Source organism: Aquarana catesbeiana, linkage group LG05 (assembly GCF_042186555.1).
Source record: "Aquarana catesbeiana isolate 2022-GZ linkage group LG05, ASM4218655v1, whole genome shotgun sequence".
NCBI lineage: Eukaryota > Metazoa > Chordata > Amphibia > Anura > Ranidae > Aquarana > Aquarana catesbeiana.
In genome coordinates, this window is record NC_133328.1 from 239,798,219 (window position 1) to 239,812,727 (window position 14,509).

The 14,509-nt window shown below is 43.4% G+C and overlaps 1 protein-coding gene across 2 annotated transcripts in view; it reads left to right on the forward strand.

Annotated features, from left to right (window-relative positions):
• The window catches only part of ADCY1 (adenylate cyclase 1), a 525,405-nt gene that overhangs the window by 459,815 nt on the left and 51,081 nt on the right, over positions 1-14,509 (forward strand). For both annotated transcript variants that reach the window (XM_073630633.1, XM_073630634.1), the window contains 2 exons: positions 632-758; positions 4,787-4,903. In XM_073630633.1, the coding sequence (XP_073486734.1) occupies positions 632-758; positions 4,787-4,903 (244 nt within the window). The remainder of the gene's footprint in view (positions 1-631; positions 759-4,786; positions 4,904-14,509) is intronic.

Sequence of the window (14,509 nt, forward strand, 5' to 3'; positions counted from 1 at the left end):
CTATTTTAATCATATGTAAATTAATAAAATCAGATGTTTTTTTTTAATATATTGTCTGGATACCATAAAAGTCCAGTATGTACTTTTGTTCTCTTCTTATAGTTTGTAGATTATTAGGGTGTGGTACCTTTTTTTTTTTTTACCTATTCACCCCTTTTCCTTTTATAGCAATATTGTCATACATCCTAGGAGTCTTCAGGAGGGGTTTTCTCAGCTAAGCACCCTGCTGCCTGCGTGCCTGAGCTGAGGGCAGATAGATTCCAGGAAGTAAATGCTACATGAATCATCTGCCCTTACTCAAGATGGACACAGCCAGAAATGCTAGGGGGTGTTTTTCAAAGTGATTTCTCAGCAAAACAAAGCATTGAGATATTGGAGAATAGGTGAGTTTGCTTTGAATCTTAAACATTAATCAAATAGTTTGTGGTTCCCAGATGCAGTGTATTTCCGCTTTAACTGGATTGTCAGATTAGAGATAATTATTATAAGCAGCACTTTCTGATAACACATGCTTTTCCATGATTGCATGATTTGCATATCCATGTTTTCCATTTTTGTTAAAGGTTTTTAAGTGCAACAAATTCTTGTCGAACTGAATTCAATTAAATTTTTCTTTCTTTTCTTTTCACAGAAGGGGATCTTTTTATATGCGAGGTTATGAACCCATTCTAGCCATTTTGCTGTTTTCCTGTGCTTTGGCACTCCATTCTAGACAGGTGGACTTGAAATTACGCCTGGACTACCTCTGGGCTGTGCAGGTAACAGTAACTTCAACGGCTGACAATTGTAACTTTAAATTGATCAATACTGGTGCATGTTGAGTATTCTATCAGCTCCATTTATTCAGAAAAGCAGCTACTTTCCAATGTGTGCAAAGTCACCATAAATGAATAAGTACCTTCAAGTGGTTCTAAAGCTTAAACTCTTTTTTAAAGTGTTAGTTTACTTTTACAGAAATCTGTAAAGGTGACCCAACACAGGACACCCTCCCCACCCCCAGTCACCACTGTACTTGCCTTCCCCGATCCTGAGCTGTCAAGGTTCCTGCAAGCCGCTACAACTGTCCAGGGATTGAAATCCAAGCTGCTTTCTTTCCTCTCTGTCCAGCCCTGTCAGTATGAACTAGACTGATTCTAATTGGTCCCCACCATCACATGAACGGTGCTTCCTATGGTGGCACCCTGAGAAGGGTGCAGGCGGGGCACCCAAGAAGAGGAAATTCAGGTCCGCTCTATGCAATTCCATTGCACAGAGCAGGTTAGTATAAATCTTTTTCTTCACCTGCAGTGGAGAAATTAGACTGTATCTGCCTACATGTTTGTTATGTTTTTTTTTTGTTTTTTGTTTTTTAAAGTTTGAGTTTGCGACTTACTATGTGATTTACTTCTATATACTTTCTACATTTTTACCTTGAAAGCTTGAACACTTACCAAAAGGTGCTGACTACATATAACAATAGGCTGGTCAAAAAGGGGCTCACAAACTTCTGGCACATTTGTTTCTGGCATTACTGTCCCAGTGGTCAAAATCGACATACGCTTTGTAATGTAACTTCTATTGGCACATACAGCAGTGCAAAGTGTGGCATGCACTTAAAGATGCCTCCAGATGTGCAGTATTCTATCTATGTCTGTTTTATTTAATTATTTTGTTGAAGTTGAAAGATCACTCGCAAAAAGCAATGACAGACAGACAATAAGAAGCAGAGGTACTGTGCATTGAGATAGCTGGGCGTGAGCAGGTTTTGCGGCGCAAAGCAGAGGTAAGGCCACATACAAAAATGTCCTACCACTTCAGCCACAGCATGTATAGGGAGCAGTCTTTATAACACATTTTTTATTTCTACCTTTAGGCCTGTTTCTGTTCATATAAAACTTTGTTGCTGCTGGTCAGTTTTTCTATCTAACCAAACCTTTTTTTTTTTTTCTTTTTTTTTTAACAGTGCAGTGCTGTGTTACTAAGCTATGTCTGCCTTTCAAAGGAGGTGTAGTATCACTTGATGAAAACACATTTGTCACTGCTAAAACCACCTGAGAAAAAGCCCTTTTAACTGTTATGATTCAAATTATAGTGGATTGGAATGCTGATGAAAAAATGTAATTTGTAATTTCACAGCTAAAAGTATTCTGCTAAAGTAAGCTGGGCTTCATTCACAGAACCAGATCGCATGCAGGATTTAGTTGTCCCAAATAGCGCATCCGATCCTGAAAATGTCAATTCACTATTGCTTTATGCTGTATTTCCTGCATAAAGCAAAAACATATAAAACAGGAGTGAAAGTCAATTCACAAAAGAAAAAAAGAACAAAAAGCATGCGCTAAATAAGTAATGGTCCCGGCATGTGATATTTAAGGGACCGGCGGCCACCGGCAACCTTAACCAGTAAACAACATGGTTGATAGGGAGCGTGTGGCCGCCAACACTGATGAGTTCCCCACTGACAGCTGAATTAAAAAAAAAATGCAGGCAGTGAAAAATGAAGGAAAATAAAAACAGCATGGGATCACACCCCCCCCCCCCTTCATACCAGGCCCAGATTCCGATAGGTTACCCCTCCCTCAACCCCCAGGCTAGGATTGTGGAGAAGAGGTTTTTGTCCCCATGTTGTCAAGGTGCTTTGCCAGAAGCAGACCCATGTTGAAGGTGTGAGATCCCCCCCCCAAATCCATACCAGACCCTAAGGACTTTGGTATTGATGGGGGGGGGGGTGCTCCATCTTTTTTTTTTTTTTTTTTTACCTGTTGGCTCTTTTGTTTACATTCTGCTGTCAGCAAGGAATCCCCTGTTAACAGCAGGGATGAGTTATGTTTGTTAGGAGGCTGGCTCCTTAACAACCAGCATCTTTGAGCTGAACTGTCACATTTAGCAGTGGTAGGAATGGCACAGCCAAATTTTTCACCTCCCGCTGCATCCCAAGGTCTGGTCTGCATTAAAATAAGGTGCAAAAATAACCCAAAATAAAAAAATTAACGAATGCAGTATTTAACGTGCATTTTTTGAGAAAAAAAAAGTTTTGCTTTTAGTGCCACTTTAATTAAACTTAAGACTGAATAATTAGAGCTTAGTGTAACCTAACAATTTAAGTCGTACAACTGCATTTTCCAGATCTGTCGCTCTGGAGCTCCTACCATGGAAGGTATTTCAATTTACCTTTTAGAATTATCAGATGTATTTAAACATTTAAGTAATTATGTGAAGGATCATGCAATTAATTTTTCTTTTCAATATGTTTTATTGATTTTATCATAGAAAAGCAGCAACCAGTATGTATTGATAGCTGTCCCCAAATTAAGCATATTAAAAGTTAACAAGTGGCTAGTTGAATAGAGAACAATATACATAGTAATGTCCTAATTTATGTGCATCTAGTACATAAGAGTATGAAAAAATAACAATAATACAGTGTAAATAAGAAGTTGATAATACCAGCTAATGTGGCATCTATACATCTTCTGGCAAGTTAGATTAAAAAAGAGAAATTGGAAAAAAGAGAGGAAGGGTAGGAGGAAGGGGGAAAAAGAGAAGGAGGGGGCATGAGGCAGGAAATAGCCATCCATCATGCAGCTAGGCTCTGCATGTGGGATGGCGATATGTGAGCCATGAGTTCCAGATTTTGAGGAACTTATTATTGGTGTTGGTAAGGATGATGGTTAGTTTATCATTGACAAAAAAGCCATCCATGCGAGTTTCAACTTCAGAGAAGTAAGTGAATTAATTCTTCCATGCTTTGGCAATTGTTAATTTAGAGGCCAATAGAACAAAATGGGCCAATTTAAACTAGTTTTTAGTGATGTTCGAGGGTTTGAAATGCAAATGGGCCAGCCAGGGGTCCTTGGGAATTGGAACTCTGACTGATGTGCGCAGGAGCTTAAAAACCCTGGACCAGAAGAGGCCTAGCATTGGAGAGGTCCACTATTTATAGAGAACATCACCAGTGGTTTGGTATCCTCTAAAACATAGGCCTGCATGTCCAAGGAATATATAGTCTAGTCTGGAGGGGACTAATACCAATTGATCATGACCTTGTACGTTGATAGGTCATGTGAAGTTAATTGAATACCTAAGTAATCCAATTGTTTAGATTTGAGAGTATGAATTCCAAAGGAATAATACATTTGGTAGAGATATGATGGGTTGGGTCAAAGTCAATAAAAGGTTGTCAACGAAGAGGCTGACTTTATAAGTGTGGCGGCCCGATTGTAAACCACAAATGTTTGGGTTCTTTCTAAAAAGGTACATTAGAAGTTCCAGGGCAGGCACAAACAGAACTGGGGAGAGAGGACATCCCTGACCAGTTCCCCTTTCAATAGAGAGTGGAGAGAAATGATAATTAAGTATTTGACTGTAGCTATGGGGTTAGAATAAAGGGACTTCGGCCAGGATAAAAAAAAAACCCTATTGATTTTTTAATTCATTCTGTTCTCAACCACTTGACTTCAGTTCACAAGGAACTTGTCATATTATTCTGAGATAATTTTTTGGCACGTTATTGGAAACCATAATTAAGCATGATGATGCATGAATAGCTTTGACAATTTGAGCACCAAAGTTTGGGGTATAGAGGATTTTGTGCCTAGCTTCTGCATAGCCAAAGTACCATGCTTAATATTCCCCCAAAAACAAACCTACTGAGCAGTGTTGGTTGTTTGAACAGTGGCACAATAGTATGCTATAATTGTCTGTTACAGTGTATAAAAAAAGTGTGTTAGTTTATTAAAAACTTTTTCTTTAAGAAAATACTTTAGGTTTAAATACATTAGATTTATAATGATAATTATTTTTTTAGGCAGAAGAGGAGAGAGATGACATGGAGAGAGTCAAGCTGGATAATAAGAGAATTCTCTTTAATCTTCTGCCAGCACATGTTGCACAGCACTTTCTTATGTCAAATCCAAGAAACATGGTAAATAAATCTTATATATTCTTGTGTTATTTCATTATTTCCACACCAATTAAATCCCTTAAAGTCTTGCTTTTTATACTTAATATGATTCAGTTAGGCAAAATAACAAAAAAATGAAACTTTATTTTTATTTTTTTTTTATCTTCATGATTAAAACGTAAGAAACTGACCTATCCTGGCAGCACACTGGAGAGCTGGACTGATGCTTTCATACTGAGCACAGCAATGCAAGTCTCCTGCATTCCAACATGCCTCCTGCACAGTACCCTGATCAAAATGCTCATGCCACCTATGCAGTGCTAAGTTATTAGCACTGCTAAAAATATTACTGTATATGTAAGTCAGCTCTGTCATCTAGACTAGAGCACTGATGTCCCTAAAAAATATTTATTGTCTAGATCTAAGAGAACAGGTTCATCTTGAATTACAATTTAAAATAGATACCTAACATGTCATGCTTTGAAATTGCACACGGAATGGCGTCAGCTTACAGTACTTAAAAATCTCCAATCTTCAAAATTTCTACAGATTACCAGTTTGGAGTTATAGAGGAGATCTAGTGCTATAATTATTGATTTTGCTCAGACAGACATTTGCGGGGATACCTCACATGTGTGGTGCAACCCCAAATCTCTCCTCTACCCTTAAAAGCAAAAGATCAAAAAAAAAAGTTTATCTTTTGCTTTAAGAAAAAAAAAGCCATGTTTACATGGCCATGACGTGGCTTCGGTCCTCCAAGGGCATAGTAATGAGTGGTGGCATTCTTGCCATCTCTTATCACTATGGCAAGCCACTGTAAAGCCTGAAGGTTATTTTCTCATTTAAATGTTTTATTGAAGAGATCATCAGCTAACATTACAGGTAATATAAAGCAAAAATACCATTGTGTTGAGATAAGTATAGTACAGGTAAGGACAATACTAGGTGTACATGGCCTATCCGATGCTAACCGGTGTAACTAAAATCAAATCAAAGCAGTAAGACGATAACTTATCAAGCTGTTTAAGGGTCAAACTTATGTACATAAACTCAGTCTAGGCAAAATATACAATCAATAGTCCCTGAATAGTAAGACACCATGTTCATCCTACTGCTGAGTTACGGCCTCGTTACATCATTAGTAGTAGGTAATGCTGTACAAACACAATGGAGGTTACCTGAGAGAAAGGGTAACATGAGTAAGGGGAAGAAAGAAGCATAGAAAAGAGCAAGAAAAGACAGGAAAGAGAGGGGGAGAGAAGTAGGGCCCCCCCGAAGGCAGAGCTACTCCCAGTAGGATATTGATAAGAACGTACGGTTGAGTTCCTTCTACCATGGTAAAAGTACCTATTCTTCGAAGCCTGGCGGCAGACAGTCTGTTATCCATTGTCTCCATAAATTGTCGAATTTGCTAAGGTTGTCCTCATCCAAGGCTTCCATCTTTACATGTAGCACAGTACATTTCATTCTGTGTTTGGTCTCTGCTATATTCAATGTAGGTGATTTCCATGCCTTAGCTATGGTCTGTTTCATGGCTGTTAAGAGCTGAATGAGTAATTTGAACTGTTTACGTGTTAAAGATTCCGGTCTCAGGTTTAAAAGGACCATTGCTGGGTCTGGTGTGAGAGATCGTTCAAACATCTCCAAAGCAAGCATGAAAACAGCTTTCCAAAATCCTTGCGACACTGGACAACTCCACCAGATGTGTATGTGTGTACCCAGTTCAGAACAACCGCAAAAACAGAGAGCCGAGTGATCAAGTGAAAACTTGGCGATTCTGGCGGGGACTAAGTACCAGCATGTAAGCACCTTGTATGTAGCTTCAACCGCTATTACATTTGGTGAGGAAGACTTTGTTGCAGACCATATTTCAGACCATTCTGCTGTTTCAAAAGTGTGACCTAGATCATTTTTCCACGTGGCAACATACGAGGGTGGATCTGCATCCAATTTAGTGAGTACCTTGGAGTAGAGTGTTGAAATTAACCCTATAATGTGTGGATCTTTTATACAAATTTGTTCAAACTGGGAAGGTTGGTTCAGGATAGCATTTGTATTCATGTAAGGGATAAAAAAAATTCCTTATTTGTAAATAGCGGAATGTTTCCGATTGGGGGAGCCCAAAGGACTCACATAGGTCTGGAAAGGGTAGAAGTGATGTCGCCGAGACCATGTTGTATAGGCGGATGAGGCCGGCTGTGGACCAGGCCTGAAAAGCCACAGGAGATTCCCAGGCTGGGTAGAAGGCGGGATTCCTGAGGAATGAAAGGAATGGGTTTTGTGAAGACTGTAGTCTGTATGTGGATTAATGCCTGTTCCATACTGATAGAGAATGTTTAGTGATTGGGTTGAATAAAGCCTTACGAGCTGCTGACCTTAGCCATAGAAGATTGGATACTGAGAAGGGGGTCACAGTCAACCACTTCTATCGCAACCCATAGAGGGATATTTTTGTAGCGTGATATTTAGACAAAATGTGCCAATTGAGCAGCCTTGTAGTATGTTGCAAAATTAGGAAAGCCCAAGCCTCCATGCAATTTGGGGAGATATGGGGTGTGTTTAGGCAGTCTCGGTTTAACCTTAACCCAGGTAAACTGTGTTGTTCTGTTATATGATTTAAACTGAAGGTTATTTTATGCATTAAGGTAAAAAACCTTCTGCATGCAGCTCTCTCCCTCTTCATTGGATTAGAGACAGTAGCAAGGTCCATTGGCTCTTGCTGCTGTCCATCACAGCCAGTGAGGTGGGAGTCGGGGGGGCGGGGCACAAAGCTGGCTCGGAAGTGAGCTTGCACAAGTGCCTCCATAGCAAGTGGCTTGTTATGGTGGGCACTCGGCAGGGGGGAGGAACCAGGAATGGCACAGGGGACCACAGAAGAGGAGGGTTGCTGTCATGAACAGGTGTGACCAGATTGTGTGGACTGCAAAGAGGAAACCAAAACGCATGTAAAGTAAAGAAGATTAATGTTTATCTAAGATAAGTGATATAAATAAGGAAACACCCCAAATACAAATAGTGCTCAACCAACCAACAGAAACCCACAGACAACAGATAATATATACAGCCAAAGGGAAGTACCGAAATCTAACACGTTAGCCAGGCCAGGGTCATACACAGGGGATCAGCAACTGAACAAGGGCAGGATAGGAGAGGGAGATAATGGATGGAATCAGGCTTACAAGGGAACTGGAACACAGGAGGGACAGGATCAGGATAGGATCGGGTGCAGGCTCAGGTGCAGGCACAGGTTACAGGGTCCAGGTCGCAGATACAGGTCAGGGCGCAAGGAAGAAAGATACCAAGGCAAGCATATGAGAGCTTGCCAGGTATTTATGGGACTGCCAGTGATTGTCCTCATGTAACACCTGAGCGCAGGGAGTGTTGTCTGATCCATACTGCCAGAATCCATCCACTGGTGGACGTCAGTACTGCGGCCCAATGATGACATAACACCAGCAGGGAAAGACTCTCCTGACAGAATAAGAGGATTGTCCTCCATGAGGGGTTTTCTAGGCAGCGAAAAGAGATTAAAAAAATACTATGGGAAGTGGCATTAATGAAATTTTTTATTTTAACAAAGTAAACACCATGGTGTTTGAGCACTGTATAATATTATTGTGTACTGTCACGTTAGTGACTTTGTTTTTATCTTTCGTATCACGGCTCATGTTTTGACTACTAATGTCTATAGCATTTTTGATACTTTGTTAAAATAAAAAATTTCATTAACGCCACTTCCCATAGTATTTTTTAATCTATTTTTGCTGCCTAGAAAACCCCTCATGGGGGAAAATCCGGCTGCAAGCTGTCACAGCCAGATGCTCACAGTAGTATTGCCAGCGCCGTGGACAGGCAGGGGAGAGAATGGAGGGTTTGGGTGGCCACGCCGCTGGATTGTGGGACAGGTGAGTGTCCTTTTATTAAAAGTCAGAAAATACACTTTTTTTGTAGCTGCTGACTTTTAATAAACAAAAAATTTACTAGGCGGCCCCTCCCTGCCAGCGATCTTCTGGGTCCCAGAAGATTGGCTGGCCAATGGCAGAGCGCAATGCGGCTCATGCAGTCTGCGCCCAGCTGTGAAGCCATAAGCTGTCACGGGCGGTTGTCACTGCCCACAGTAGATATGACGGCGCCGAGGAGAGGAGGGGGAGAGGAGCGAGGCTCCGTGCGGCAGCATTGATGGACCATAGGATAGGTGAATGTCTGATTATTAAAAGTCAGCAGCTACACTTTTTGTAGCTGCTGACTTTTAATAAACTAAAAAAGTGTGGAACTCCACTTTAAGCAGTGTACTAATCCGGTGCACTACAGGGTACAGGAATTCACACACACAGCTGCTGGGAGGTCAGGAGGGATTACAATCGACAACTGACAAACAGCCCTGTGAAGTCTCTGTGATGGCATTTCTCTGGGCTCCCCTGTTTGCACCTTCCAGCACACTAGGAGTTAACAAACTGGGTGGGGGCAAGAAATAATGTCAGCACAGAGCACGTGTAGGAGACAGTGTAAGTAGAGTACAAACACATTTGTACTCTACATACTGCTGTTAAAATACCTGTGTGGTAAAAAATGCAGTTATAATCCACTAAGTGCCCACCGCTGTATGTGCATTTTAAAATATATGCAGCTTCATATCTCATTTCTTAGTCTGTGTATATAACTGTATAAGCCGCTCATGTGACTGCTCAGTCCGGCCCACCTCTCTCCTCTCAGTTTCATGTCTCTCTGTCTCTCCTGACGTCAGTGGGAGTTCTCAGCCCACCAACTGTAAGTATCAGATCAGAAGAGCGGCAGGCGGGGCTGACGTCAGGAGATACGTGAGAGGAGAGAGGCGGGCTGGACCGAGAACTCACATGAGCTGCTTATACTGTTATATACACAGACTACAAAACAAGGTATGAAGCTGCATATATTTAAAAAAAAACACATACAGCGGTCACCACTTAATGGATTACAATTGCATTTAATAGCAAAAGCCATTTTGACAAAAACGCTCGGAGCACACTTCCAGGAGGGGCGGGGCAAGTTGGGATGACGTCACACCCGACATCGGTTTTTCGAGTCGCTTGCATCGATGCTGCATCGGGGACCCCCGAATCGCGATGCATAGATGCAGTGATTAAATTCCACACCCCTATTATTTGGGGTGTGCAGCTATTTTGTCTTTCCGCATATGAATGTCTTTCTATTAGACTCTCCTGACAGTTCCAAACTGCCAGGAGACACCTGCTGGTGGACCTCAGTACTGCACACCAAATGATAGATCTTACCAACGGACGGATCCTTTCCTGACAGTACCCCCCCTTAAAGGAGCGGCCTCCAGATGCTCCAACTAGTTTTAATTGTCCATAGTCTATGGCATCGAGCAGAACGGTGGAAGAGAGTACTTCAGGCTGGTCATCAGGCACATCCGGGCAGACAGCGGGCACATCAGGACAGACAATGGGCTCCGGGTCATTGAGCTGGGCAGCGGGCTCCCTACTGACAAGCAGAGTAACAGGCATCGGTTTGACAGACTGGGGCACCAATATCAAGACAACAGGCTGGAAGGCTGGCAACGAGACATCAGGTTGGAAGGCAGGCACCAAGACATCAGGTTGGAAGGTAAGCACCAAGACATCAGGCTGGAAGGCGGGCAATGAGACATCAGGCTGGGAGGCGGGCGACGAGACATCAGGCTGGGAGGCAGGCACCGAGACATCAGACTGGAAAGCGGGCACATCAGACTGGAAAGCGGGCACATCAGACTGGAAAGCGGAGACATCAGGCTGGAAAGCGGAGACATCAGGCTGGAAAGCGGAGACATCAGGCTGGAAGGCAGGCACCAAGACATCAGGCTGGAAGGCAGGCCCCGAGACATCAGGCTGAAAGGTAAGCTTTGAGACATCAGGCTGGAAGGCAGGCACTGAGACAACAGGCTGGAAGGCAGGCACTGAGACATCAGGCTGGAAAGCGGGAACATCAGGCTGGAAAGCGGGCACATCAGACTGGAACGCGGGCACATCAGACTGGAAAGCGGACACATCAGGCTGGAAGGCAGGCACATCGGACTGGAAGGCAGGCACATCGGACTGGAAGGCAGGCACATTGGACTGGACAGCGGGCACTGAGACATCAGACTGGGCAGCAGGTACTGGAACTTCAAACCGGGCAGCAACAGGCAGAACAGCATGTACTGGCACGACAGGCTGAACAATAGGTACATCGTACTGGACAGTAGTCACTGGAGCGTCAGACTGGAACATGGACACTGGGATGTCAGGCTGAGCAGTAGGCACTGGGACCGCAAACTAGACAGCGGGCACAGGCATTGGCACAACAGGCTGAGTAGCAGACACTGGCACATCAGGCTGGGCAGCAGACAGGAACACAGGCTGGGCAGCGGACAGGAACACATCAGGCTAGGCAGCGGACAGGAACACATCAGGCTGGAGGGCGGACAGGAACACATCAGGCTGGGCAGCGGACAGGAGCACATCAGGATGGAGGGCGGACAGGAACACATCAGGCTGGGCAGCGGACAGGAGCACATCAGGCTGGGCAGCAGACAGGAACACATCAGGTTGAGCAGCAGACAGGAACACATCAGGTTGAGTAGCAGACAGGAACACATCAGGCTGGGCAGCAGACAGGAACACATCAGGTTGGGCAGCAGACAGGAACACATCAGGTTGGGCAGCAGACAGGAACACATCAGGCTGGGCAGCAGATAGGAACACATCAGGCTGGGCAGCAGACAGGAACACATCAGGCTGGGCAGTAGACAGGAACACATCAGGCTGGGCAGCAGACAGGAACACATCAGGCTGGGCAGCAGACAGGAACACATCAGGCTGGGCAGCAGACAGGAACACATCAGGCTGGGCAGCAGACAGGAACACATCAGGCTGGGCAGCAGACAGGAACACATCAGGCTGGGCAGCAGACAGTGGCACATGAGGCTGGGCAGCAGACAAGAATATATCAGGCTGGGCAGCAGACAGGAATACATCCGGATGGACAGCGGACATTGGCACAACAGGTTGAACGGTAGGCACATCAGACTGGTCAGCAGGAAACATCGGAGTGGAACATGGACACAGGAACATCAGATTGGGGTACAGGAACTTCAGGCGGAGACACTGGCTGGATAGCAGGCAGAGGTTTGGCAGAATCAGGTGGGTTATCAGGTTCAGCTGGCATGAAAGCAGACTGGAGCAGGTTGGTTGGTGTGGAATAGTGATATAAAAAGGAAACTGCGCTGGCCCAAAAATAAAAATGTATAAACAATATAACGGGTAGCAGCTAACACACAGACAAACCAAGTCACAACAGATATATATAAAATAAGTGCAGCGCTAAACCATAACCGAAAAACATGTAAATACCTAAAAAATAACACACGTGAACTGTGCGTAACTGGCGCAGGTGGATCAGTACATATAATATAGTAACTGATAATGAAGTGAATCAACACAGAAACCACTGAAGTAAGTATAAATGTCTATAATGTCATATACTAAACTCTGTAACCAGAGTCCATGAATAAAGATGAAAGCTGTCTTCTCAGACAGTGGGAGTGCTTAAACACAGGATGTTGGCTTGAAACTGAACTGCACGGCAACCACAGGTAATGCGTCATAAACATCTAAGGTTGGACACTCTTACCGGATGTTGTGGGACATATCTGCCATATAGCAGTACGTCTGTCAGAGCCTGTGGAGGTAGCCTCCCGTGAAATCCAACAAGTTATCCCTTCGGTCCCGATCTCGGATAGGCAGGGTTTGTCCCTTGGGTCACGGTCACCAATAGCCAGGATCGTCACAGATGGCGACTGTCCCCTCACACACACTCTCCAGCTCCAGGCGGGTTCAAGAGGTCAGAGGCAATCGAATAATAGATGAAATCATGGAGAAAAAAGAAAAAAGGGGCTCCATATGGTGTAGGTCAAAAAGTAAAAGGATTTTATTGGATAAAAAACCTTACAAGATAAAAAAGTGATCACTGGATAAAATAAAGGCAACGTGGGAAGCAAACGCCCTACGTGTTTCGACTAAGAAGCCTTCAACTGGGGTGAGGATTTGCTGCGTGAAAATCTAACAAATTTAGCTCAGATAAAAAAATAATACAACTATGTTTTTGTGTGAATTAGAGTAATAAAATTGGCCATAAACACAGCAATTTTCAGTTGTTTTAAACACTTTCTGCCCGTATCAAGCCAGTGATTCTTTTTTGTTCTAGAAGTGATTTGAACAGCTATACAGCTGCACGATTACTTTTACAAGTGACAGAAGGGGGTCCTCCCCCTCCCGCCACTGCTTTTACTGGGTTCTCCCATCCTATTGGGGAGCCCAGGACCTCTCCGACGTTCGATGCACTGAACATAGAGGCTGACATTGGTCCTCCCTCTCTTGGAGGCCAGAGGAGAATTATGGGATCTAATTGACCCCAGATGTCTCCATAAAGAGGACCTCTCATGGCCTTTGCTATCACACAGGATGGTGTTCAAATGTAAAGCTCCCCTGTCCTCCAGTGCTCACGCACACGTAGGTCCTGCATTGAATCACACATGTGAGGTATTGCCACAAACGTCAGAGCGACAGCAATAATGTTAGCACCAGACCTCATGTGTAATTCTAAACTGGTAACCTGTAGAGGTAGTGACCCTTCTCGAATTTTCACAAACGGGAGCCAGACAAGGAGATTATCATTTAGTAATTTATTCATAAATTTTCTATATACCAGTAACATAAAAAACAGCAATAAAAATCGATCCAAGACAGAAGGAAAGAAAGAGCTGTTGGCACCCACAAATACGGGCGCTGCATGAGCTCGATGCGATGGCGTGACTCCAGAAAGAGTTGTCGACACCCACAAATACGGGAGCTGCATGAGCTCAATGCGATGGCGTGACGTCAGGCCACAAAACTTTGCCCAATGCGTTTCATGCAACGGTACATCCTCTTTCTGTCTTGGATTGATTTTTATTGCTGGCTTTATGTTATATGGAGAATTTATGTATAAAATGACTAAACAATGATCTCCTTGTCTGTCTCCAGTTTTTGAGCATTCTTTATACAGCCACAAGACAGGTCACTGCTTTTAATGGTCTAGTGGTGGAGCTGCATGCAGCTGGCTGCTGCCTTAAAGAGATTGGATGAGAATGAGTTTGTGAATATATTGAATCATAAAGTGTTTATGCTGCTCTGCTTTGTGTAGACATACTCTCTGGTGAGTGCTGAGTGCGGATGATGGTTTGGGGGTGTTCACAATTTTAAGTTTATTCACTTGGAAGTTCACAGATAAATTGGCAGAGATGGAAGTTACTTGCACATATATTTATGAACTTTTTGGCGCTGCACTATATATAGTATACTTACCATAGAGGGTTTTGCACATTGACCTTTTATACTAGCTGCAGTATCCACTTGAGCGTTGGCTTTTTTCTTTCTTTTTGAAATATGAGTCAAAGGCTGAGTGCTGCAGCTCCCTCCCTCATCACCGTTTTAACTCTTGGTGTTGGGAAAAGCTGCCAAAAGTGACTCATGCTGATCACAGAAGGCAGCAGAGCGAAATTATGCTTAGAGCTTTGGAGAGAGACACATACACAGTTTAGAAAGATGTACTTTTTTGGTATTTCGTGTCTGA